The 27,645-nt window shown below is 52.1% G+C and overlaps 1 protein-coding gene across 2 annotated transcripts in view; it reads right to left on the bottom strand.

Annotated features, from left to right (window-relative positions):
- Pla2g6 (phospholipase A2, group VI (cytosolic, calcium-independent)) overlaps positions 1-27,645 on the bottom strand; it is a 50,638-nt gene that overhangs the window by 21,981 nt on the left and 1,012 nt on the right. For both annotated transcript variants that reach the window (XM_005379242.2, XM_005379243.2), the window contains exons 2-8: positions 14,289-14,321; positions 13,941-14,192; positions 6,307-6,522; positions 4,818-5,001; positions 2,923-3,110; positions 2,133-2,229; positions 1,158-1,340 (exon numbers count right to left, since the gene is read on the bottom strand). In XM_005379242.2, the coding sequence (XP_005379299.1) occupies positions 1,158-1,340; positions 2,133-2,229; positions 2,923-3,110; positions 4,818-5,001; positions 6,307-6,522; positions 13,941-14,149 (1,077 nt within the window). In that variant the 5' untranslated portion in view covers positions 14,150-14,192; positions 14,289-14,321. The remainder of the gene's footprint in view (positions 1-1,157; positions 1,341-2,132; positions 2,230-2,922; positions 3,111-4,817; positions 5,002-6,306; positions 6,523-13,940; positions 14,193-14,288; positions 14,322-27,645) is intronic.

Raw genomic sequence — 27,645 nt, forward strand, 5'->3', positions numbered from 1 at the left:
AAAAAAAAAAGCCAAAAAACCCGCCAGTGTCAACTTTTGGTGTAATATCAAAGGACTATTCCCCATGGTCTATCAAGGTCTAACTACGTATCATTTCCCACTACACAGCCACACGAGGCCAGCTTTTCTTCACAGTTTTCAACTAAACAACATATTGCAGCTGAGGAAGTGCAGCAGGAGACAGAATCGTGTTTTCTGTGAAGTAAGCATTAAAAAGATTCACAGAAATGTAAAATGATGCCAACTCCTCTCACTCATCACTTCTTTTTTTGCTTTTTAAAATAAAGTTCTTTTTTCATAAAAACATCACTGCTGCTTGCCACGTGCTTGGTTTACTACAGTTATTTTAAGTGAATTAATAAGTATTTTGGAAATATCTCAAACTTCTGCAATGGTAAATCTAGCTAGATGAAATCCCTCTGAACAAAATGTCTCTGGGACCCTCAGTATGAAGAGTAGAAAGAGACCGGATGGGCCAGAAAGTTCAGGAACTACTGAACCAGAGCCTTCAAGGGCTCTTTCAGCGCTAAAATCGTCCAAGGCCTATTTATAGTTCCAGCCTAGTGGGGCAACAATGTCTCTGCAGCAGTTGCGACCTTTGCTACAGAACAGGATGTCTCTCCCTTTGTCCTAACTCTGACTTCTTTTAGGGCCCCAGGGGTCTCCCCGGCCTCTGACCCGGACTTGCTGCACTGATGTACGTCTGCGCGGTGTCACCGTGGAAAGCAAGCCGGCATACACTTGTGCCCGCCAGCAACGCCAGCCTCTCCCAGGAGTAATCTCTTTGCACTGTAGTTGCCTAAGCAGACAGTCGGGGCTTGAAGGGCAGCAGCCACACTCGAGAAAGCTGGCAAGTGCCCCCTGGCTTGCCACGGCCACCCTGCTCGGTGAGTGGCTCTGCTGTCCAGGGGCTTGCGATGTCCCAGGGAGCCGAGAGCCGTCGCAGGGCAGCGTTCTTCCCTGGGTTGAGGGGAAGCAGCCCTGACATCTGTGGGGCCATCCACTCCCTGCCAGGCAGTGCACGTGCCTGCTATTCATCCTCAGGACAAGGACATGGAGACTGGCAGGCGCTGTCACGCCCAGGGCCACAGTGACCACACACCGCAGGCCGCCTGTGTGCCACACCGGGGCCAGGAAGGCGGGTAGGGGCGGCTCACCGACATGGCCAGGTGCAGCGGGGTGTTGCCGTGCTCGTCGCGCACGCCCGCGTTGGCCCCGTAGGTCAGCAGCGCCATGACGCAGTCAAAGCGATTGCGCATCACTGCCACGTGCAGGGCCGTGTTCCCCGAGGCGCTGGTGCCATCCACATCGCAGCCCCGCTTCAGCAGCATGCAGGCCATCTGAGGGCATAGGCGGGGCCGGGTCAGGGCCAGTCCTCCAGGAGCAGTCGGCACCGGGAGCAGTTGGCACCTGGCCCGCAGCACCTGGGCATGGCCACTTCCTCCCTGAGTGGCCTTCAGTGCCAGCCTCTGGAAAGCTCCAGCAATGGGCATCTGGGTGCAGACCCCAGATCTGGGGATGCCCAGGGCCCTGGTTCCTTCATCAGCACCCCAGGCACTGGGGGACAAAAAACCAAAGACGTGCTGATTCTAGAGGCTTCTGGTGCTTCCTAGAGTGAACAGTGCCCAACCCTTCTGGCAAAGGCAGCCTGGGCCCTGTCCCTGAAGTGCCCCATGCCCTGGACCTTCCCTCAGGGGCAGGCACCTCCTCCCTCCTGGCCTCCAGGACCTAGTGCACCAATGAGCTGTGCTTCCTGGTGATAATCACCCATGGGCCCCCATCCCCCAGGAGGGCGGAGCCACGCTTAGGACACAGCTCAGAGGGGAGGCCCCGCCAGGTGGCTATGTGGGGACAGCCAGACCCATCATCGCCACGGCCATCATCAAGCCCCCTTCTACCTGTGAGGCACATCAGCATCACCAGGATTTTGTCTTTCACTACCTCGCTGACTCCGCAGCACCTCCCAAGCCAGGCCGTAGGAGCCTGGCGCATGGACGAAGGGAACTGAGGCACAAGGGACCGAGGCAGGATGCCCCCCAGCCAGCTCCTAAGTGCCATCATGAGAGTCTTCGAGGATCCCCGCCCACAGGCACCGAGGATGCAGAGCTTACTTCTCCTCAGACTCCACCTACCTCTGCGTTCTTGGCCCAGTGCAGGGGGCTGGCTCCGTAGCGAGGGTCTTTGCTGTGGATCTGGTTGCTGTCCACGCCGACGATCATCTCAGCACACCTGGGCAGGGAGGGAAGCCGTAGGCAGTGAGGAGAGGCCAGGACTCAGGACTTTACCTACCGAGCAAGGGTAGGTGAAGCTGCAAATAAAGCCCTCTTCTACCTGTGAGGCACATCAGCATCATCAGGATTTTCTCTTTCACTACCTCGCTGACTCCGCAGCACCTCCCAAGCCAGGCCGTAGGAGCCTGGCACATGGACCTACCGAGTGTAGGTCCCGCAAATATCACCTGCAAATAAAGCCGCAACAAAACCAACCAGTGGCCAGGTGAGGAGGTGCATGTCTACAGTCCCAGCATTCTGGGAGGCTGAGGTAGGAAGATCAAAAGTTTGAGCCCAGCCTTGGCAAGTTACTGACTCTGTGAGACCCTGTCTCAAAATAAAAAAATAAAAAAGGGTGGGGATCGCGCTTAGTGTGAAAGCCCTGGGTTCAATCCCCAGCACTGCAAAACAAAGGCCAAAATAGGTAAATGGAACTACATTAAATTAAAAAGCTGCTGTACACCAAAGGAAACAACAAAAAAGGTGAAGAGGCAACATCATCACTGCAGACAATCTGCAAATCCTGTCAGAGAAAGGGCTAATACACAAGCTTTATGAAGAACTCCTGCCACTCCATAAAAATACACCATGTGATTACACGGCAGGCAAAGGACCTGGGGGCTGCGCCTGTGAGCCAGGCGGGCGGCCTTACCCCTTCTGGGAGAACTTCATGGCCGTGTGGATGGGGTAGCCACTGGGCGCCACCACGTTGCAGCGCGCATTGCACAGCAGCAGCGCACGCACCATCTCCTCCTTCCCCAGCTGGCAGGCCAGGTGCAGCGGGGTCAACCCCTGGTGGTTCGCCTGGTTCAGCCCGGAAGACGCATTCTTCCCTAGGAGCTGACAGTGGGATGTGGGTGGGCTGGAGCTCCACAAAGAACCCGTGTGCCCCTCCCTGACCCACCAGGCCACCCCCTCTGGGGACCAAAGGAGAAGGGAGGCTTGACGCCACGGTGACATTGGTGAGCACTCAGAGTGACAGAGAGAGGAGGCTGTGGAGGAAAGGAAGAACTGAGGGCACCAGTGCGGACAGGGACGGTGCTGTTCTGGCATGACAGCGGCTCCTATGAAAATTTCTCAGTCAAGAAATTTAAAGCAAGTGTGGTGGTGCACACCTGTAATCCCAGCACTCTGGAGGCTGAGGCAGGAGAATCACCATGAGTTTGAGGCCAGCCTGGGCTCCACAGTGAACACAGGCCAGCCTGAACTACACAGCAAGCCCCTCAACAAAACAAAAACAAAAGAACACAGTTGTCCCTTGGTATCTGCAGACAGGCTCCAGGGCACCTCTCACCCCCACAGATACCAATATCCATGGGTGCTCAAGTCCCTCGTATGACCCTCCAGTTTGCCCATTCATTCGTCCTCTTTCTTCCCTCTTTCACCGTCTTTCTTTCTCCCTCTCTCTCTATGAGACAGTGACTCAATGAGTTGCCCAGGCTGGCCTCCAATTCAAGGCCCTCCTGCCTCAACCTCCTGAGGGGCTGGGACAGCAGCTGCAGCCTCACCCACTCCTGTGTACTTCACATCGCCCTGAGAGTCCAGGCGACAGCACAGATGCTCTGTGAATGCTCTGTGAATGCACCATGTCTGTACGTGTTCCGTACAGGGTGTATTCAAGTATTTTCTGTCCTCTGTTGCCTGAACCTGTGGGTGTGGAACCCACCTATACCAGAACTGTGAGGAGAGCTGAGGCTAACCGCAACCACTGGGCACCTGTGGCAGTAGGGCCTCCACCTGCAGGTGAGCCGGGGACACAACAGGAGGGCAAGGGGCTGTCGCCTAACCGAAAGCCAGGGCCAGCCTCGTCCACAGCTTTGTGGCCCTCAGTGGGCACATTTCTGACCTTGGCTTAACCTCGGTCCCCCTGGTGAGGAGTGGAGGGCAATGTGCCCAGCCCAGGGGCCATTCTGGGTTAGCTAGGTCACAGATCACTCCCCACACTCCGTGCAGGGCCAAGCACTCAGAGGTGCTGGGCCCAGGAGAGCCAGCAGCTAAGGAGCATGACCCGACTCGACTCTGGTAGAGTCTGGGGCCCAGCCTGCCCTGGTGGCTGGGGAACACCCTTTCCTGGGGGCACCCAGCATAAACAGGGATCCTTAGTTCCTAGAATAACCCTGACATCCTGACAAAGAGGACACAAGCTTCCGAAGGACCTGCTCATCCTAGACAATAAAACCTCAGCCAGTATTCTGCATTTCCTTTCACCCTAACACATGCAATAGTTCTTTAATAATATTATTCCACTTATCTGCCCATGATTAAAAAAAATAATAATAATCTGGTGAACAAATGAACAGGAGGATGAGCCCCAGCTCAAATGCCCACAGGGGCCAGGGGGTGTTCCATTGGGTTTGGTTTGAGACAAGTGCCGGGCAGGAAAAGTTGGGGAGAGCTGTGCAGCCTCCACAGAAGAGCCCAGGTCTCACGAGGCAAGACGTGGGACAGAGGGAGGCCCGAAGGGACATCTGAGCCCAGCGGCGCAGGGAGAGTGCTGTGCACAAGGAAGTGCGGCCAGGCCCTGTCACCCTGCCCCTCGCAGCTCACCTGCAGCACCTGGGCACTGTCACCCTGCACGGCATAGTGGAAGGCGGTCTCTCCCCTGCTGTCGGTGACATCCATCTGGGCGTGGCAGTGCCGTACCAGCTCCACTAGGATCTCCTCGTTGCCCTTGCGGCAGGCCAGGTGCAGGGGGGTGCAGCCCTCCTCATTCTCTGTGCTGTTGGCGCAGCTGCGGGGGGCAGGGCGGCGATCAAGCAGGGGCCAGGTGACAGGGGTGCCGAGGACCCAAGTACAAAAAAAGGCTAGGAAACTGGGACATTCTCAAAAGCACTCAGGCCGCGCTCCAAGTCCCGGCTGGCTCGACGTCAGGGCTGAGTCTCCACTCACGTATCTGATGTGATCTGTTTCAGGTTTACTCTACTTTGCCCACCTGTAGGAGGCGCATGCCCAGGGCCACCAGCATGAAGTAGGTGGGGGAGTGACACAGGAAAGGGTCACAGAATGCAAGAATCTCCCGGACCTTGGGCAATGCACTTAACCTCTGCAGCTTCAAGACCTTATCTACCGTACCTGCTGCACCTGTATTAGGAAGGGACAGAACTGTCACCTTTGGGTCCAGGATACTGCCTGTAAACTGCAAAGTGCGGCGAGGTTGTGAGCTTTGGGCCCATCTTTGAAAGCAGACACCAGATCGGGGCTGCTCAGCCCTCTGCAGCTGAGTGACCCAGCACACGTCCCACAGCCTCTTTCCAGGATGACACTTCTTGGGGGCTGGGGGTCCAAATTCATGGTGGGTGGGAAGCAGCTCCCATGGCTAGGCCCCTGCAAGTACCAGAAAATGCTATGGCTCTCCTGACTTGGTTTTTTTATTTTTTACTTTTTGGAGGCAGGGTCTCACTGTGTAGGTCAGGCTGGGCTGGACTCACTATGTAGCCCAGGCTGGGCTTGAACTAGAAGCGATCGTTCTGCCCCAGCCTCCAAGTGCTGGGATTACAGGCATGCGCCACCATGCCCGGCTCCAACTCTGACTTTAGTCAACAGTCTCATGTTCTAATCTAGGGGCTGCGGGGCTCCTTTTTGTTCAAACCATGGAGCTGGGCAGGGCATGGTGGTGTCTATAACCCCAGCGCTCTGGGAGGCTGGGGCAGGAGGAGTGCGAAGTTGAGCCTAGCTTGGGCAATTCAGCAACTCAGTGAGATCCTATCTCAAAATTTAAAAAAAAAAGTTAAAAAGGACTGGGGATGTAGCTCCGTGTGAAGGCCTTGGTTCAATCCCTAGTACTAGAAGAAAGAATGAAAGAAGAGGGAAGGAAGTGAGGGACAGAGGGAGGGAGGGAGGGAAGAAGGGAAGGAGGAAGGGAGAAAGGGAAAGAAGGAAGGAAGGAAGGAAGGAAGGAAGGAAGGAAGGAAGGAAGGAAGGAAGGAAGGAAGGAAAGCAGGGAGAAAGGGAACTGAGGCTGAACTGGATGACTCCCCATACCCCCACACCCCATCCACACCCTGAAGTACCCGTGTCCAGCTCCCAGCTCACCCACCTGATAACCCGGCTGTGATGGAAGCACTCGCGGATGCCCAGCTCCACGGCCAGGTGCGCCACGGACCAGCTGGGGTGGCTGCGGATGAGGTCGGTGAGGTGCTGCAGGACCTCGGTGTGCAGGACCTGCGTGGAGCTCTCATAGAAGGGCGGCAGCTGAGAGGAGAACCGCTCGAAGTTCACCAGGGCCTCGGCCTCTGACTCCAGCTGGAAGAGTCTGCATCCGGGACAGATGCAGCTAAGCGATGAGCCAGGGCCCAGAGCCTCACCCCCGAGAAGTCTGAAGCCTTGCAGCCCCAACAGGGCCCTCCTGGCCCCAGGGTGCAGCCTGTCCCAAGCCAGCCCTGCCTCGCACAGGTCACCACCTGCAGATCAGCTGGCTCCTTCACACTTGAAAGGTTCTCCTTTTCCCTCCCTCGTGCCCCTTCCTTCCTCATTTCTTCTCTCTCCTTTTCTTCCTTCCTTTCTTTTTTCCTCCATCATGTGATACTTTTATATTTTCTTCAACCAAAGCCCTACCCTATCCTCTTTCCAATTTAACTATCACACCTGAGAGCCCTAACCTCGTATCTCTGGCCTTGTACATGATCAGAATTAAGTGAGTATTGTTTTACCTAAATGTCAGCAGTAAAGTGTCATGTCAGTGATGGATGTAAGACTGCATGACTGAAAAGATTACAAGAACAGGGCAATATCTGTTTTGCAATACATAAAAAAGCAGGATGTAGCCAGATGTGGTAGCACATGCCTATAATCCCAGATACTTGGAAAGCTGAAGCAGGAAGATCTCAAGTTGAATGCCTGCCTGGTCAAAGTAACAAGAATCTGTTTTTGTTTTTGTTTTTTGTACCAGCAATCAAACTCATGACCTCAGGCTTGCCAGACAAGCACTTCTGCCACTGAGCTATATTCCCTGCCCCAAGAATCTGGTTTTTAAAAAAAAGACTAAGGCTGTAGCTCAATGGTAGAGTGCTTGCCTAATATGCCAAAAGGCTCTGGGTTCAATCCCCAGAACTACCAAAAAACAGAACAACAAGAACCAACTATAAAAGATAGATAATCTATCTTTTACAGCAGAGTAGATAATCCCAAGCTAATAAGAAGTGAAAACACAGAAAACAATCATAAATTGTAAAAGCACTATACTAAGTACAAGAGCGAGACTCATAAACCTCATGCTCTATGATTAAAGGTAAAACTGCAGTGACAGAAAACAGCTCAGTGTCTGCCAGGGTGGATATGGGATTTACTTTGATGGAGCACAGAGGAAATCTGAGAGACAACAGGGACAGACTGTATCTTCACTGTGGCAGTGGTTACATGGTGACACCTTTATCAAACCCAGGAACGGTTCACCTAAAATGGGCTAATTTTATTTTTTATAAATTACATCTCAATAAAGCTAACTAAAATGAAACACAAAAAAATGCAAAGTTGCCCAGGTTGGACTCAAACTTGCAATCTTTCTGCCTGAGTCTCTCAAGATGCTGGGATTATAGGCATGAACTACCATAACCAACTAGAAAATACTTTTAGTTGAATGACAAAAATACAGCATAATGGAACCAGATATGGTGGTGTATGCCTGTAATCTCAGTACCTGGGAGGCTGAGGCAGGAGGATCATGAGTTTAAGGCCAGCCTGGGTTACATAGTGAGTTCAAGGCCAGACTGCACTATACAGTGAGACCTTGTCTACAAAACAAACAAAAAGCACAGCAACATTTTCAGGATGCAACTAAAGCAGTGCTTAAAGGTAGAGTTAATGACTAAAAATAAAAAACAATGACTTAAACTTTCACCTCCAAAAGACAGAAAAAGAACAGTAAACATAGTAAAAAAGAACATAAGTTAAAAGCAAAAACAGAAATCAGTAAAATAAAAAGACCAACAACTAAAAAAAAACCAGGTGCAGTAGCACACACCTGTAATCCTAGCACTCAGGGAGGCTGAGGCAGAGGATTGAAAGTTTGAGGTCAGCTTGAGCAAATGAGTGACTTAGTGAAACCCTGTCTCAAAAGAAAAAACAAAAAGGGTCGGGGACGGAGCTCAGTGTGAAGGTCCTAGGTTCAATCCCCAGTACTGGGGGAAAAAAGCCAGAAGTCTTTTTTTTTGAAGGTTTTAGAAATTGGCAAACCTCCGGCAAAATCAAACAAGACACACAGAAAACCCCAAGTTCCATGCCTTTAGGTCCCTCACAAATTAAACGGGGTCTATGAACAATTACACAATTTGAAAACTTAGATGAAATGGACAAACTACTTGAAAACACTAAAACTGATGAGAAGAAAGAAAACCTGACAAACGGCACCTGTCAGACCCTGCGTCCATCTTCTAAAACCTTTGGGCCAGGGATATAGCTCAGCGGCACAGCACTTACCTGGCAAGCGTGAGGTCCTGAGTTCAATTCTTGATTGAAAAAAAAAAAAAGAATACCTTAAAACCCTCATCAACACTCCGGCTTCCAATGGGCTCGCCCACGGAGTCTTATATTTATGAAAGAAAGAAGTAGTACCCATATTGGTTTCCAGAAAACAGCAGAACAAAGGGGCTATTGCTGAAAGCATTTAGAAAGAGGTCTTTCTTACACAGGACACAAAAACACATCATGAAGAAGAAGGGGAATTAATCCGACTTCATTAAAACCAAGAACACCGGTTTATCAATAGACACCGTTAAGAGAATAAAAAGGCAAACGCTGTGCGTAAGGTGTAACAACAGAGGGTGTATACCTGGAACACACACACACACACACACACAAACACACACACACACACACACACATCGAAGAAGATACTGAAATGGTTAGCAAAAGGGTCTTTTAAAAAGAAAAGCTCTTCAGCAGCACAAGTGCTTGCCTGGCAAGCCTGAGGTCATGAGTTCGATTCCCGGACCCCCCCCCAAAAAAAAAAAGAAAAGAAAAGCTCTTAAGTTTGTTGTTAACGAGGCAAGTGCAAACTAAAACTAAAACAACATATTACTGGTGCCCAAGACAACAACTAAACATTTTAAAGAGGAAAACACCCAGTGTGAGAGGATACAAAGTAGCAGAACCTTATTCACTGTAGGTAAACTGTCCTTTATGTACTAAAGCCGGTGAGGTCATTGTGGGGCAGGGACGCATGCATACTACGTGCACCAAGAGACAGCAAGAAATAATCTAAACTTCCATCAGCAGCACTGCGAATAAATAAAACCGTGATACAATACACTCCTGTGCTGCCGAGCGCCGGGGCCATGTTCTGAGAAATGTGTCACTGTGCAAACCTCGGCGTACTGACAGAAGCAGGGACGGAGATGAGGTCACTGGGCAGTAAAACTGTACAGGACCACTGCTGTGTACACAGTCAGGCCGGGCTGCAGTGTGACCGCGGTCCTACAGCGGGCTCCTCCTGTGCCGACTGACTCACGCAGCTACAAACCGCAGCACACACTCTCACCGCCAAGGGCTGAGCAGAGGCGACAGCACAGCTAGCAACACGCAAGGCTTCCAGTCACCCTCATCAGGACAGAGGGGCCAGAAGCGCGCTGGCGGCGGGGGGAGGTGGCTGGGCTGTTCTATTTCTTGACAAGGCCGGTGACAGGGGTGTCTGATAAATCCGAGCTGTATGTGTATGGGTGTGAGAGTTCATTATCTGACAAGTTTAGAGAGACAGAACAGAAGAGGAATACAGGCAGCTGAACACTGGCAGTGCCTGGGGAGAAAGTGGCATCAGGAGGGGGTTTTGGTTTTTGTTTTTAAGAAAAAGGAGCACATGTGCATAATAATGAAAATGCTTTGCTGCGGGTCAGAATTCCACAGGCTGGGGCCTAAACCACGGGTCGTGGGCAAGAGCAGTGGCATACCAGAGAAGTGAGGGTCAGGGCTGAGGGGAAGGGGCTCCTGTGCCCCCTCCAGCCCCAGGGGAGAAAGGCTAGAGCTACAGAGGGAAGAGTCCTGGGCGCAGACAGATCACAGAGAGTGACGGAGCCCAAGGTGGCCAGGCACCCGAGCGTGAACACGGGGTGTCTTCTCTTCTTCCAGGACACAGCCTGGGCCAGAGCTGCCCAGCAGCCTCCAGCCGGCGGGGCGGGGCGGGGCGGAGCAGGACAGGAGGCCTGTGGCTGAGCTCGGCGTGCTCTCAAAGCCCTTGAACCTGCAGGCAGAAGTGTGGAGGGCATTTGGCAGAGGACAAGTCCCTTGGGACTCTCAAGGGGGTCCTGGATCAAAAATGGCCCACCAGGCTGAGGGGTGTCTCCTGCTCTACACAGTGCTCCCCGACAGGCCCGCAGCTCACCGCCCTCCCTGTCCCTCTGTGCCTTGCTGGGCCGGGCCCTCCCCTGCGGAGCCCTCCTTCCTCTCCACCTTCCCCTGCTCACGTCCTCCGGACCCTCATACTTTCCCTTCGGTGACCGTGGACTCACCACCTAGCCAGCAAGTGTGCACAGCGCACCTACTGTGTGCCCAGCACCACGTGGGCATTGGGAACACCGGAGGGACAGGGCGCTGGGCCCTTGTGCGGAGGCGATGTGTACACAGAGGTGGTGACAGCAGAGTTTTACAAGGTCCTGTGACAACGCTCGTCTCTGGATGCTGGGACCCATCTTTACTGGCTGTCAGGACACCTGCTGCTTGTCACTCTGCTCGACGTTGAGGGCTAGGGGTGGGTGACTGAAGGAGTGGTCCCCGGGGACGTGGCCGGACATAGGTCCTCTGAGGTTTCTTAACAACCAGTTCAATGGCACAGTCCTGGCCACAGAGTCCCAAGTCCGCCCCCCTCAGGGACACGAAGGGCATGCATCCCACATGGTTGGATCACCCTTTCTGCTATGTACCACCGTGAGTCTGCCAAGATACCAGTGAGGGGCTGCTGGGTCCATCAAACATCATGTGTGGCAGTAAATGTCAGCAGTAAATGATTAATTCGTGCCAGGAACAGCGGTATCAATGCTATCCTAAGGTACACAGAAAGACAAGCACTCTCCGGGAGCTCAAACAAGAGGAGCCAGGGCCAATGGCATATGGCAGGCAGGGATCAGTGCCCTGCCCAGCTTGTCAGCCTGCAAGCAGGCCTTGGAGTAAGGAAAGAGGGTGTTTCTAGAGCCAGGATGCTGGGGTTTGGGTGACTGTGCTACTGACCAGCTGTGTGACCATGGGTGAGCCACTTCAGCCTGCAGCATCCCCTCATCTGTAAGAGAGGTCGATCAGTGACACCCTCCTCCCAGGGCTGCAGAGGGCAGAGTGTGTCAATGTGTGTTACAGTTCCTGGCATGCACCAGGCACCAATAAAATATATACCATGGATGGTGCCAATGTGGCCACCCATATCTACATGAGGGGCTCAAAGCTCTCCAGCCAGAAGGGGCAATACAGGACTTCAGGCTTTAGGTAACAAAGCCCAAGGACTGAGCAGGCCCTCACTCTACCCCTCAAGGAGCCAGGGACATCTAGAAGGTAAACCGATCCCGGGAAGAGGAGGCCTCGCAGACCTGGCACTGCTCACAAACCACAAGGTATTCAGAGGCGTTGGGGCTGCTGCAATGGCCACCTGGTCTCCATGGTTTGTTCCCGCAGTGCTCATGTGGGGTCCCCAGTGCAGCGGTATTAAGAGCTGGTACAGGGACTGGGGATTTAGCTCAGCGGCACAGTGCCTACCTGGCAAGTGCAAGGTCGTGAGTTCAATTCCCAGTACCGGAAAGAAAAAAAAAGCTGGTACAAGCCTGAAGAGTGGGAGGCGATGAGCCAGTGGGGGTGGTGCCTGTGGAAGGGATCCATGCTGGTCTTGCAGTTACTCTCCCCGAAAGAAGTTGCAATAAAAAGATCAATGAGCAGGTGGTGCACACCTGAAATCCTAGCACTTGGGAGGCTGAGGCAGGAGGATTACTGCAATTTGAGGCCACCCTATGTTACGTACTGAGTTCAAGTCCAGCCTGGACTATATAGTCTTTCTCAACAAACCAAACTATAGAACAAAAAGAACAAGAGGCATCTCTCCCTGCTCCCTGGCTTTCTGTTTCTCCCTGTGATCCCCATGCATTTCTACCATGATGCCACTACCATTTCAGACACCCCCAAAGGGGCCCTCACCAGGGGCCAATGAACGGGGCTGCCCAATCTTAGACTTCTGGCCTCTGAAAAGTCTGTCTAACAGTGAGCGAAACAAATCTCCTTTCTTTGGAAGTACTCAGCTTTGGGTGCTTTGTTAGAGCAACAGAAAAAGCACTGACCACCCCTGGATGAGAACCCTAGGGCCCCAGTGCGTGCCTGGCCCCTGCTCTGTGGCTATGGCCACCCACACCCCCCACTGCCCAGTCACTTCCCAGCCTCGGCACTGCCGTTTCTGCAGCTCTCCACGACCGACTGACCTCGTGCAGCCCTGTCTCTACCTTCCACCTCCATTTCTGGCTTCCCAGCCCACCCTGTACCGTCCGGGATCACAGTCGTCCACTGCTCTGGGAGAGCACTGAATGGAAACATCACATTCATTCACTCCACACTCATACAAAAAAAGCAGCGCTGAGCACCCTCCATGAAATGGTAGGGCAGAGTGTCTTGCCCTAGCCAGCTGTGCCTTCCCAGCAGCCTGCAGCTGTACACCCCACCGCTCAGCATCTGGCCCAGCCCTGTTGTGCTAAAGCTGGTGTCTTCGATGGCCGCTGTGTTGCACTCAGCCCAAGCGCCTGCATCGGGAGCCTGCGCCTCAGTCTCCTTGTGGAGGCAGCTTTGAGCTCTCACCTGACCTGCAGGCCAGGCCACCTGCCTTGTTCTTCTGGGGGCTGGCCCCTGATCCTGAGAGCGCCACCTCCTAAGACTCCTGCTGTCACATGTCCTCGATCAGAATGACCACAGCTGTTCTCTTGTGCACCCCATGCCCCGCACCTCCACAGGACTAGAACAACCTGCCGTGTTGTCCTGCCAGACACCCCTTGTCATTCTTCCAGAGTGGCTCCCATGGCTCTGGCCAGCCCACCGGGAAGCGACAGCTTCCTGTGTCCCTGCTCCTGGGCTCCTCAGAGGGGGTTAAAAAGCCCGTAAGCAGGCGGCTTTCCTTGCCAGTCTGCATGTTCCTTGCAGAGGCAGGCCGTGTCTGTCACCTCCAGGCTGGGCTTGGTCCCTGGCCTGCGACACCAGAGACACTGCAGCGCAGGTGCTTGGCGCAGTCTGCATGGATGAACGATGGGACGGTCAGATGGGGGAGCACGACGCAAAAGGGACATCAACATGCACCCCCTTCAACGCTCGTCTGCCGAACCCCACCAGACCCCACACTGCAGCCTGGGCCTTGGCCGTTCCTTCTCCCAACTGGCCTTGGGGCTGGCAGTGCCCTTGGTCCTGTCCTGGCTCCCTTCCCTGCCCTGCAAGTTCTGGGGTCAGGGCCTGACTAGCTCTTACAGGTCCTCAACAAACCCTGGCCGGCCCCAGGAGGACACTCAAGCCTCCCCAGACCCGGGGCTAAGGCCACCACAGCAGGCTTCGCCTGCCTGGGCTCTCCTGGTCTCCCACCTTCCTTCCTCTGTCTCCAGAGGGAATACCCGCAGCCCTCCCCAAGGCCCTCCTCCCAGCCCCAGGCCTCAAACACACGCCCAAGAGCTGCTTCCCTGCCACCCCAGCTCCAGCACGGGGAGTCAAAGGAGAGACACGGCTGACATCACCCACCGGAAGCCACTCTGGGAGTTCCTGGGGTTGACCAAGATGCAGTCCCAGGTGCGAGTGGAGGCGTTCAGGAACAGGATCAGCTGCCCTTCTTCCCGCACCCGGCCACTTGAGGCATAGTCGCTCAGGGCCACCTCCTTCACCCGGAACGGGTTTGAGAACAAAGTAGTGACGCCGCTGAGAGTGCTGACCAGGCGGCCGAAGAACTGCATCCTCTGCGGCAGGCCGAGCGGCCCCACCACCCGAACCCGCGGTCTGTAAGAAAATGGGGTCTCCTGTCAGCCGGGCTGGGTCTCCCATTCCTATCTTACCACACGCAGCCATGTCCCTCATGGGCACCCGGCCACTCACCAGTGCCGTCCTGGATCCTGGCCCTGCAGGGACCTGGAAAGGAGGAGACAGACAGCATGAGAGGTCTCTGGGAAGCTCCAGAGCTCTCGGCCAGATTGGGGCCCAGGGAAAGATGTCCTTCACTGCCCAGCATCCGGCAGAGACTCAGTTTCCCCGACAATGGCAGGTGGTACCACACAGGGCCTTGGGAAGATGGGGGGGACCTCGCCACCAAAGCCCCAGAGACAACACTGGGCAACCAAAGAGCTGGGCACGCGTCATTTCAGATCCACAAGCAAATCAGGATCCCCTCTTTACTAGGCACCAAAAAGGGATCAGAACCTATCACAGTCCATCAGTAGGAAGGCCAGCAAGTGTCTGCCCCGCCCCTCTCACCCTGCTATCACTGGTTTCCAAGAAGCCTCAGAGAAGCCACTCCTTGGTATGCAGACAGGCGTGAGGACTCAGATACACAGAACTGCATGGGTGCGGGGCACTTAGTGAGTTGGTCAGCAATTTTTTTTTTTTTTTTTTTTTTTTTTTTTTTTGAGACAGGGTCTCACTATGCAGTTCAGGCTGGCATCGAACTCTCAACAATCCTCCTGCCTCAGCCTCCCAAGTGCTGGGATTACAGGTGTGTACCACCATGCCTCACTCAGTCAGCATTTCTGCAGGTGACAGAATTAAGTATCTTGTTATTTCCTGGGTTTCCAGAAAACACACTGCCAGCCAGGCATGGTGGTACAAGCCTGTAATCCTCAGCACTTGGGAGGCTGAGGCAGGAGGACTGTTGTGAGTTTGAGGCCAGTCTGGGCTACAAAGTGAGTTCAAGGACAGCCTGAACTGCATAGTGAGACCCTGTCTCAAAAAAAGAAAGAGAAAGGAAGGAAGGAAGGAGGCAGGCAGGTAGGCAAATAGGCACTCTGCCTTCCTAAGGTACTGTCATCAAATCCTGGCAATGATCCCTGCTTCTTCTTCTTCTTTTTTTTTTTTTTTTTAAATAATCCCTCTTCTGTGCCACAATGTCACCTGCAGAAAGCGGAGGTCAGACAGTGAGGACAGAGTGTGGCCGGCAGTGTGGGTGCCCTGGGAGACGGCGGCATTGGAGAGGACGCAGTTCACAGCCTCGTCCTGCCCCCGCCCAGGCAATGAGGAGCCATGGGGACAGAAGGGACACAAAAACCAAGAGGCCTCGCATCACCTAACAGTAGCGGGGGGAGTTCAATCACACCACAGCAGCCCCTCAGCCAAGGTGCTACTTTGTATGGTTTCAGAGGCCACAGTCTGAAAATATGACATGGAAACTTCCAGAAATAAATGACTTATAAGATAAAAACTGTACTCCTGATAGTATGATGAAAGCTCGCACCACCCGTGTCCCACCAGGGGGTGAATCCTTTCCTCTGTCACGCTGTCTACTGCATACGCTACCCGCCCGTTAGTCGCTCAGAAGCCGGCCTGCCTGTCACTTAGTGGCAGGGTCGTGTGTCACGGGGCTGCAGTGCTGGTGTCTGAGTGAGTTAACAATGGTCTCAAAACACGAGGGCAGCAGTGCCGCTGATTCGGACATACTGCAGCCCTGAAGCGCAGAAGATATAGTGGTAAGTACTCGCCAAGGGTCCAGGCACCCACAGGGGGAAGGGGAGGCCACTGCAATTTCACCAGGAGACATTTACTGACTGCCGTTATGGTTTAGATCTAAAATGTCCCCAAAACGCTCACGTATGTGGAAGGTGATGGGACTGTGTGCTGCTCTACCCATCAGACGATCTGCAGGGGCTGAGTTCATGGCTGTGTGCTGTCAGGAGCTGGGTTACCAGGGGTGTGGCCTGGGGGAGTGGGTATTCGTGTCTCTGGCTCCTCCCGGCTGCCATAGGCTGAGCATCTCCCCTCCCCAGTGCTCCTCCACCATAATGCTTGGCCTGGCGTGGGCTGACCATGCACTGAAACCGTAAGCCAAAACTAACTTCTCCTCCTTTAAGGTACAGAGGTCAGGTACTGTGTCTCAGTAATGGGAAGGTAACGAGGACAACCATCCACTATGTGGTAAGCCCTGAGCTAAACTTCATTTAACCCACAAAACCATATGAGGCCTATGTGCTGAGAGTTCAGCACAGGTCTGGAGGGAGCCGAGGTTCAAACCCCAGCCTCATCGCTTACCCCTGTGTGACCGGGGGCAAATTCTTTAACCTCTCTGTGTCTCTTTCCTCATCTGTGATCTGAGGACTGGGTGCCTAATCATAGCAGATAGCAAATGCTGGCTTTGCTTTGATCACCCCCTTTTACAGATAAGGAAACTGAGGCTTAGAGCCCTGAAAACATCCTAAAAAAGCTCTGAGATGTCCTTCCTTTCAGGATCACTAGTAAGATATGGTATGAGGACACTGTGAGCCTCGGTTTTCCTTTTCTTAAAGGAGGAGAAAGGAGCATAGCAAGGATTAAATGAGAATGTGTCTGCTTCCTCCTTTCTCCCACACTTGGGGCTCTGAGACCAGAAAAGCTAGTGGCCAAGAAAGGGACCCAAAGGGTGGGACCTGGCCCTGAAAGTCCTCTGACATGGAGACATGGCAGCATGTGCCGCACACTGCTAACCTGTGGGAGGGCGGATGCTCTATGACACCTTTACCCAGGGACACTGTGTGGTCCTGAGAAGCTGCGACGGTGACAAATGTGACTACACAGGAAAAGCTCAAGGATCCGCACCACACCTGGCCACCTCTGCGAGCAGCAAGGACAGCCCAGGCTGTCCACGCGGCCTCATCCGTCCTGCCAGCCCAGCTCCGACTTCACAGCTATCAGTTCCAGACTACAGCTGTCCGGAAAGCCACACCAACTAACACCATGCTTGCTCACAGCCACACGGCCACCTGACACGGGGACCTTCCTCAGCTTGTCTGCCTGGAGAGCCCCTGACAGTTCTCAGGTCCACGTGAGACCCTAAGTCCCCTCTGCAGCACCAACAAATAAAACCAAACCAAACACAAACTACCTGCCCCCCTGCCCTGCTGCCAGACCACAGGCTTCGCAACAGTCACCACCCCAGCCCGGCCCCTCCTGTGCCCCAGCACGGTCCTCAGAGCTTTGCAGGTGTTCGGATCATCCACACAACACAATCGCCCTCCACCATGCGGCGGCAAGCGCTATTGCGCGCCGGCCCTTAGGCTGGCCGCCGCCACTGCCGCTCAATTGAGATCTATCATGACACAGAGAAACAGTGACACAATTGGCCCGCCATGCACCGACAGCAGTTGCCCACCCACGGATGTGTGTGAATCATTGAAACTTTGAACAACCCCTGGGAATACATGCCATACAAAGGGCCACTCTTGCTCCTGCCATTGGGAACCAGAAAGGTCCAGAGTCAGCGGAGGAGCAGCTGCTGAACAAGGACTCAGAGAACATGAGAATGCAGACCAAGCCCACGGAGTCAGAGGTCCTGTGGACTGGGGTCCCCAGAGCCGCTCAGAAGCTGTAAACCAGGAGGACCTTGCACAATACTTGCAGAGACTTATTGGAAGCCATTCTTCCCCTGACAGTACAGGCTGTGGTGGAGCTCCAGAGAAGTCTGCAGCAGGATTCCTGCTGACTGTGCTGACAGTTGGGGAGAGGACACTAACTGGTTGTGGGGTCCCAAAGCAATGGGAAGCTGGAGAGAAAAAGCTACAAAGAATGGCTTTCACCCCAGATAGCTCACTTGAGATGTTAGTAAGAATTGCCTCCTCAGTACTCTATAGCCATGATGAGGAGGAGGCCAAGGAGAGAAAACAAAGAGACTGAGAAAAAGCAGCTGCTTTTGCTGCACCACTAAGAGAAACAGATCCCAGGTCTGATTCCCGGGGCTCCAAGAAGAACTCGACAACTGCATTCATCTGCTACCACTGTTAAAAGCCAGGCCACCTCAAGAGGAACTGCCCTAAGAGGCCCCATGGGCCATGCCCTGGATGCAAAGGAGACCACTGGAGATCGGTCTGCCCTCTGAGGTGGAGGCCCCAGAGCTCAGACCCATGCTACCAGTTAGTCCAACAGGAATGAGAGGGCTTGGGGCATGGTCTGCCTTCTCCCTCTAGCCAGACCGTCATCTCCATCGAGGAGCCCTGGGTAATCATGACTATGGAGGAACAAGAAAACAGCCTGTTGCTAGACACAGGTGCAAGTCTCTCGGTCCTTCTTTTCAATCCTGGCCTTCCTTCCAGCCATCATACCTCAGTGAAAGGAGTCACTGGTGAGGAGGGAGGTAATATGCTATTTTTGACAACCCTTAGGCTGTAACTACTTAATAGGTCCCTCTTGCATATCTCTGTCTTCCTGAGAAACCACTCTGAAGATACCACCACGTATTACAGCAGCCATTGATATTTTCCTACTAATCTATCCATAACTGTGTAAAGTTTGTAATGTTCCTATCCTATTTCATAAATGGATGTATGTTTATTATTATGTGTTTCCTACAACAACCATTGAGAATAGTTAATGATTTTTCAATAGGTCACTCATGTATAGCTCTATTTATTTTCTTTAGAAGCCACTTTGAAGATACCAAAGTATAGTACAACAACTCTTGATAATCTCCTACCTCTTTTGTCTCTAACTCACTATTATTTGTCTATTTGTTTTCCTGAGAAACTATTTTGTAGACAATAATATGTAAAATGATAACCATTGATAATTTACTACCATTTTGTCTGTAATTTGCTAAGTCCCCCCTATTATTATGTTATCCTTCTTTTATTCTTTAAAAAAAAAAAAAAAAAAAAACACAATCGCCCTCCAAAGTGCCCCCTGCCATTTTCCTCACTTCATACGCAAGGAAACCAAGCAACAGAAAGAGAAAACGACGGTCCCAAGGTCACACACTGAGTAGGTGGAGGGGCCGGAGGCACCAGCCCCGCAATCCGAGCTCCTTCCCAGCAGCTGCGGAGCCTTCTCACCTCTGTGCACCCCCACGGCACAGAGCATGGCTCAAGGAATGTTTGCCAAAACAGAATTCAACCGAGTAAATATCATGCATGGAGAAAAAAGACTGATAGAAAACACACACCAAGAGAGTAGACACTGGGTGTTAGATTCATGGGCTATTTTTTTGCTTTCCCTATTTTCCAAATCGTATGCAACGTGAGTAGTTTCTAAGGAAAGTAGGAGTGTAGGCTGAGCCCCAGGTGCCATGGGGTCAGGCTGGCTCAGGAGCCAGTGGAAGGCTTCAGAGACCAGCCAGGCACCGGAGTGGCTCTGGAGAAGGGTATTCCGGGCACCAGGCACCCAGGAGCCCACTTAGGTTGAAGGAGGAAACTTACCTCAGAGTCCAGCCGCCTCAAAGAAAGATCCCTGCTGCCGGGGAGGCCCCTCCTTGTGTCCCTGCCCATGGCCCAGCACCAGCCCACTGGGGCCACCGCACAGTGGCCACGGGAGAGCACTGGCACCCAGTCAGCCCCCGAGGGTGGGCGAGGGGGTAAAATGATGCAAGGGAGGGAAGGGCCCAGGACGCTGTCCCACTGTGGCACATGAGCAGCAGCCACTGTCCTCCCCAGGGGAAGAGCGGAAATGAAAACCATGGGCCACATCCTGGAACAGTCACAGCAGGGCAAACCAGGAAGGCAGCAACAAGGAGGAAGGGCTAGTGCATGCCACCCTCCTGTTCCTGTCATATTTCTCCCGTCCCCTGACCTCAGAGCCCAGAGCCAGGTTCTTCCTTCCCCAGCAGCTGGGTGGGACACGTCCTAGGAAGCAGGCTGCCACTCAGAGTGCTGATGGCCCCTCCACCAGAACCCTCCTGCACAGCTTCCCACCCTGCTGCATTGGTCGGAGTTGTCACTGATAGACAACACACCTGACATCCTCAACTTAACCGTGAGCTTACTTGGTTCACAGTTTCAGAAGTTTCAGTTCATGGTCAGCTGGGTCCAAGGCAGAGACAGCATGGCAGAAGGGAGCGATGGAGCAAAGCTGCTTCATTCGTGGCAGTCAAAAAGCGGGGCATACTGTAAAGAGTGCCCCATGATCCAATCACCTCTCTAGCAGTCTCTAAAGTCACTCAAACTGACAATCAAGCTTAACTGTCACATTCCATTTCTTGCCAGCTAGATGCCCAAACATATCTCTTTAACCATACATAATCTCTGAATACAGACAATAACCAGGTAAAACAACCACCTAACATGATGTTAACCAGCCTGCATATAACCAAAAATGCACTAATCCCTTCTCCAAAGCCTAAACAGTCTCACCATTCCTCCAGAGTCTCCTCTGAGCTGGGCATAGTGGTGCACGCCTATAGTCCCAGCACTTGGGAGGCCAAGGCAGGAGGATGGCCATGAGCTCAAGGCTGGCCTGGGCTACACAGTAAGACCCTGTCTCAGAACAAATCAACCAACAAAAATAGAATGCGAAGTCTCCTTGAGACTCAAGGCAAACTCTTAGCTGTGAACCCCTGTAACAATCAAAAAGAAAGTTATATTATCATCAAGATACAATGGTACTAGGTAATTATTTCCATTTCAAAAGGGAAGAATATTGGAAAAGAAAAGAATGGGAGCAAAGCAAGATGGAACCCAGCAGGATGAACACAAAGTCCTATAGCTCCATGTCCAGCATCCAGGGCACACGGTAGTGAGGCATGAGTTACAAGGAGCTTGGACAGCCCTGTTCCTAGGGTTTTGTTGGTTGTGGCCCACATGGCCTCTCTCTTGAGCTGGCTCCATTCACTGCCTGTAGATTTCCCTGGCAGATGTCCCACATTCCTGACATCCCCAACTTCCTGGAATCTCCACCTTTGGTTTTATTCCCAAAGTTTCACACATTGCTCTCTCATGGACAAACTGGCCACCCAGGACCTTTCTTTAAAATCTGGAGGGAAGCCTCCATGAGCTCATGACTCTTGCATTCTGTATATCTGAAAAACTGGCATCATGGCCACAACACTATGCTAAAGTCTCCTGCCAGTGTGAGCAGTAGTCAGGCCACTCAGACCATGACCTCAGCAGCCTCTGAATGCCTAGATGGCTGGGCACAATGGAAATAAACCCAAGGAACCAATTCCCTTGGTAGCCTTTCTACAGCAGGGAGTGTCTTCTCAAAAAGAAGATTTATACTTTTTTATCCTTGAGCCTGTAATGGATAGAAGCTTGTTGATTCCTCAAGGCATCTTTCTTCTTGTTCCAGTTCAAATTACTTGGTATCTCTTTAATTTCACTAATCTCTTCAGCAACCATACACCTCCTTTGCCCCCAACTTTACATGTAGTTCTTTTGGAGCCAAAATTTGAGTTTCACAAATAGTCCTATTCCACTTTTTTTTCCTGATTCTCAATATGCATCTGGCTGAAAGCAGCCACCAGTAACCATTCCACAGCCTCAACATTAGGCTGACTTAAAGTGTTCTCTCAAGATCAACTAGTCTACTGGCTCTTAAACGCAGCCTCCCACAGTTTTGGCAGTTGGGCAAAATGCAGACAATTTTTGGCCAGCAGTAACATGCTGTCTGAGTCATTTCCCTCATCACTGTGACAAAATACCCAACACCCACAATTTAAAGGAGGAGAAGTTTTCTTGCCTCATATTTTAGAAGGTTCAGTCCATGTTCAATAGGCTCAAACACAGAAACTGCATGGTAGAAGGGCCAGGGTAGAGGAAAGCGGCTCATGTCATGGCAGCTAGGAAGAAGAGACGGGAAGACCCAGGAAGGGAGATACGCCCTCCCAGGTCACACTCTCAGTATTCTGCCTTTTCCAACCAGACCCCATCACCTAACAACAACTTAACTATGGTACTGCCATGGTCCAATCACCTTGCAAAAGCCCTGCCTATGAGTGCATGAGGTTTTGGGGAAAACATCTATATATAAACCATAACATACATATGTCACCTCTAGTCCAATACTCAGGAGAGTCCCGGTTCCCATCTGAAATCTCCTGAGCCTGGCCTTTACTTTTCACATTCTTATCAGCATTCTGGTCTTCTAAGCACCTGTGAGAATCAGCCACTAAACTCTGCCTATAGCATTCTAGGGTTTCTCTAGCCCATATCTCCAAACCTTTCCAAACTTCTCCCACTAACCAGTTCCAAAGGCTTCTAAACCACATGGCCAGATACAGACATACCAGTGGTACGACTTTCTGTATTGGTCAGCATTCCCATTGCTGGAGAAAACACCTGACCCTTTCAACTTACCCAAAGAGAGGTTTGTTTGGCTCATGGCTTTGGAGGGTTCAGTCCATAGTCAGCTGGCTCCAAGGCAGAAACATGATGGTGGGAGGGCACAGTAGAACAAAACTGCTTAGTTTATGGCAGCCAGGAAGCAGAGAGGGCTAAAAAGAAAGCTCCATGATCCAATCCCTCCTCCAGGAGTTTCTCATGCCATTCAAATTGACAATTTAGGTTAACCATCTTATCTACCTCTTCACTCCCTCTGCTTCCCACAGTCTCAACCCTTTGACCTTCCATGGTGCAACATTTGGTTCCATCTACTGACAACTGTCCCCTACTGCTCCTGACATGGGCTGGCCCTCTGCTTCATCTGACAGACTACCCACCCCGCGGGGAATATGGAGTTGTATCATGCTGCCCGCTCAAGTACCACAAGCAGAAAGACAGAAACCCAAGACCTCCTGTGGTGATAGCAACAGTGACAATTCTGCTTGTCTGCTTCAGGCAACCTCCAGGTACCAATTTTGTCTCTTCTATGTGAGACCAGGTATCTGTGTTTCTCTCCTCAGCTCTGCTCAGCCGTCAATTTCAGAGGCCCAGTGCAAACTGCCCTTCCAGACTAACAGGACCCTTGCTCTGTCCCCAGCCCATCCTGACAGGCCCTTGGAGCCCATAGCACGTAGGACGCAAAGCGGGCAGCAGTCCCTCCCCGCTGACCCTGCCCATAAGTCCCGACCCTCTCCAGGAAGATCTGAACTCCAGCAAAGGATAAGGGATTCCATGTGAGGGCCCAGCCCAGCCCTCCAGCCATGTGTCTTGGGACTCTCACACCCAGCCCTCAGTGTGCCTGTGCCTACATCCCCTAGCCTACACTATCCTCCTCACTGGGGACTGAACCCAGGGCCTTCGCTGAGAGTTACATCTCTACCCCTTTTTAGTTTTATTTTTTAAAACTTTGAGATAGGAGCTGGGTGTGGTAGTATACACCTGTAATTCTAGCACCCGGGAGGCTGAGGATCATTGTGAGTTCAAGGCAAGCCTGGGCTACCAAGTAAGTTTAAGACCACCCTGAACTGTATAGCAAGACCCTGTCTCAGGCTGAGGATGTAGCTCAGCAGCACAAGCACCTACCTGGGGAGCACAAGGTCCTGAGTTCTATTTCCGGTACAAAAAAAAAAAAAAACAACCTTGTCTCAAAACAACAAAAAACAAAACAAAACAAAACAAAAAACTGAGGGGTCTCAGGAAGTCTCTAAATTGTCCCTGCTGGGCTCAAATTCACAATCCTCCTGCCTCAGCCTCCCAGAGTGCTGGGATTACAGGTGTGCACCACTATGCCAGACGACTCCTCACTTTCTTAACCTACCTTGAAGTACACACTCAGTAAGAGACCTTTTGACAAGGAGTAAATCCCATCTTGACCTCGAAGGCTCTGTTCAGCAGTCACCTCCTCCCAAAGCCCTGCTCTGCCCCCTCTGCTCCTCAGACCTTCTCAGCACCCCCATGCCACCCTGCACACACCCAACTTGGAGGAGTGGCGACGGCCTCCCTGCTGGCTTTTATTTATTCCCCAAGCAGAGAGCACACTGGCTCCGGCTCACAGTGGTGTCTGATAAAGACTGAATGATTGAACGGATGAGAACAAAGGAATGAACCTCTGTAACGACCCTCACAGTCCTGGCACCCCCATGCCTCACTTGCTGGCAGGGGATAATGGAGCCAGCAGGCCTGTCCCCAGCCACCAATGCAGTTCAGACTCAAATGCAGGCCATGCTAACCTAACTGCTCTGGGCGCTCAGCAGTCACAGAGAACCTTCTCAGTGACACCAAGTGCCAGGCCAGTCCTTCGCCAGGCTCTGCTCTGGAAAGTTCTGCTCACGGCCCACCAGGTGCTGACAGCTGAGCTCCCTCCTGCTCCAGCAGGCCCTGTGCTTCCTCCCCTCCAAAGATGACAGCTGATGCCCCAGGGGCAGGACAGTTACAGCAGCCAGGACCTCACCTCACAGGCTGGGTCATGCGGGTTCTGGGAGCAGAGAACAGCCCGCAGTGGAAACAGGGCCCCAGAGCCTGCCACTTGTGACAGGATGTCCCATGATTGAAACAATGGCTGCGGGTGCCTGCAGCAGGAAAGTGACACTCTCCTGAGTGGCCGATCCCTCCTGCCACCCTCTTGGGACAGAGCAGGCTGAGGGCATGGTTCTGACCAGCACACCAAGCCCACTGTCGCCCCAACTGTAGCTCTGCCTCAAACCAGCACACAGGTGTGATACCACACAGGCTCTGTCCTTGTACAAGCCACCACCCTCCGGTCAGCACAGGGATTCACTTCTGCTGGTGGCCTCGGAGGGGGCGATGATGACCTCTGTTGAGCACACGGGGAGAATGAGGCCCTGAGAGGAAGTGAGGGTCTCACCTGAGGGTTGTCCTGCCATCTGGCATTTTAATGGATCGCTGACAGGATGTGGGGTAGGAAAAAAAGACATCAAGGGTTATCCCATGCCTTTGGTCTACAACTGAAAGAATAAAACTCCATTTCCTTTTTTTTTTTTGAGATCGGGTTTGCTGTGTAGTTCAGGCTGGCTTTGAACTCACTACGTAGCCCAGGCTGGCCTCACACTCATGAAAATCCTCCCGCCTCAGCCTCCTGAGTGCTGGGATTACAGGCGTGTGCCGCCACGCCAGGCTTGTGCTTCCTAACATAAGAAAAAGAGTGGGAGGGACAGGTTTTGGCGAAGGGTGAGTTAAGGACTAGAAGGGAACAACCCTAAATACTTTCAGTGCAAAATGCCAGGGAGTTGCAGAGTGAGCTACTAACTGTGTGAGTCTATCCTTCAGCAGAAAGATCTGCAGCAAACTGGAGAAATACATCTGGGGTTTGCTGGGCTGGGCACATGGCGCAGCACTGGAGCGCTTGTCTGATATGCACAAGGCCCTGGGTCTGACCCTGAGAAAACAAAGAAAAACTTGAGGGCTGTCACAGTAAAGATAGTACTTGAAGTTATAAGACTGGGTGAAATTGCCAGAAAATAAGACAGGAAGAAGAGGGGAGGCGAAGGAGAGAGATTTAAAACAACCCTACAAAAATCTACTAAGAAAAAAAAAAATCCACTATGATAGGGCCAGGGGTATAGTTCAGCATCACATCACCTGCCTGGCAAGCATGAAGTCATGAGTTCAATTCCCAGTACAGGAAAAAAAAATCCACTATGACAAAGCTGGGTGTGGTAATGGACAACTGTAACCCCAGCACTTGGGAGGCTGAGGCAGGAGGATGGCAACAAGTTCGAGGCCAGCCTGGGATACCTGGTGAGTTCAAGGCCTGCTTCAACTACGTGCTGAGACCCTATCTCAAAAATCAAAAACAAGACATAAAAATTGCTTCTCAGCCTTTTGGCTAAGATCAAGTATAAACAAAACAAAATAGGGCCAAGGATATAGCTCAGCGGCACAAGCGCCTGTCTGCCAAGTGCGAGGTCCTGAGTTCAATCCCTGGTACCAAAAAAAAAAAAAAAAAAGCATATTTCTAAGCCGGGTACAGTGGTGCACACCTGTAATCCCAGCACTCAGGAGGCTGAGGCAGGGGGATTGTTGCGAGTTCGAGGCCAGCCTGGGCTACAAAGTGAGCTCATGGTCAGCCTGAACTGCACAGCGAGACCCTGTCTCAAAAGGCAAAAAAAAAATAAGAAACAAAACAAAACTTGCTATGACAGACACTGAACATGTACTCCAAGGAAGCCACCATACACAAAGTGAAGCCCCTAACACCCCTTCCTCTACTTCTCCTTGTCTCCCCACTCCCTCTCTGCACACCCTAGGCAGGTGCGCAGACAGACAGACAGGCAGAAAGACAGACAGACACCCAGCATTTAAATTCTTCCTTCCTCTATTTCTTGGTGATGTCATCCTGCTGAGTACAAAGGAAATTCCCTTTCAGGGACACCATCATCTAACAAGAAAATGACCCACAAGAGGAAAAGTCCCCTGAGCACTGAGACAACAGTAGCAACCTTTATACAGGTGGACAATCACAGATCTGGGGCCACAACACACACAGTAAGGTGGTCCTTGACTTAAGGGAGAGTTCCGCTCTGATAAACACAGCGTCACTCAAAGATACCGCAAACCAAAAATGCATTTAATATCTTTAACCTACAGAACATCACAACCTCACAGCACAGTGCACGGCAGGTCTCCTCGTGATTGCAGGGCCGACAGGAGCGTCTCACTACCCTTGCCCAACACTGAGAAGATCAAACCCCCGGAAAACACCCAGATTCAAAACTCAAAGTACAGTTTCTGCTGATGCACAGCCCCTTCACTCCCTCATCAAATCCAAAAATCAAGTCAATGGGTCTGGGGATTTAGCTCAGCGGCACAGCGCCTGCCTGGCAAGCGCAAGGTCGTGAGTTCGATTCCGGGTACTGGAAAAAAACAAAACAAAAACAAACAAAACAAAAAATCAAGTCAAACCACTGTAAATTGGGAGTGAACTCCAGTGTATTCAGATTCCAGCTCCAGCCTCATCAGTGGACCCCTGGCATCTCATTCACCCTCTTCCTCATGTTAGAGGGAGATAATGCTGGCTACATCAAGGGTAGCAGGGAACATGAGTGAGCCAATTCGTACTTACTGAGTGAATAAATGAACGAATGTTGGAGATAACATATAAAAGAGCCTAGGGGCTGCGGATTTAGCTCAGTGGCACAGCGCCTGCCTGGAAAGTGCAAGGTCATGAGTTCCATTCCGGGTGCGGGGGGGACACCTGATTCCTAGGCAGTGATTAACAAGCACTACCAGATGATAAATGAAAGACAATGTATTTTCTATTCATCTCTTTTCTTATCCCATCCTCTTTCCCTTTCTTTCCATCCTGCCTATGTCACAACAGCAAAGCCATGCATATTTGTTCAGGGCCATCCCACTTACAGAGCTTTGCCAGGAGTGGTGGCACACACACTGCAACGCCAGCACTTGGGAGGCTGAAGCAGGAGGATCAACCAGGAGTTTGAGGCCAGCTTGGGCTACACAGTGAGTTTAAAGCTAGCCTGTAATCTAGGAACTGAATTACAGAGCAAGACCCTCTCTTTAAAAACAAACAAACAACAAAAAAAACTCTGCCTTTTACATTTTCTTACTAAAATGCTGAGCCAACGGCAGCCCTACATGAACAGGAAATTTAGCCCCACCTCCACCCGCCACCACAGATGAGGAACCTGAGACCTGGACGGAAAATAAGCACC

Source organism: Chinchilla lanigera, unplaced genomic scaffold, assembly GCF_000276665.1.
Source record: "Chinchilla lanigera isolate Chin_1 unplaced genomic scaffold, ChiLan1.0 scaffold00012, whole genome shotgun sequence".
Classification (NCBI taxonomy): domain Eukaryota; kingdom Metazoa; phylum Chordata; class Mammalia; order Rodentia; family Chinchillidae; genus Chinchilla; species Chinchilla lanigera.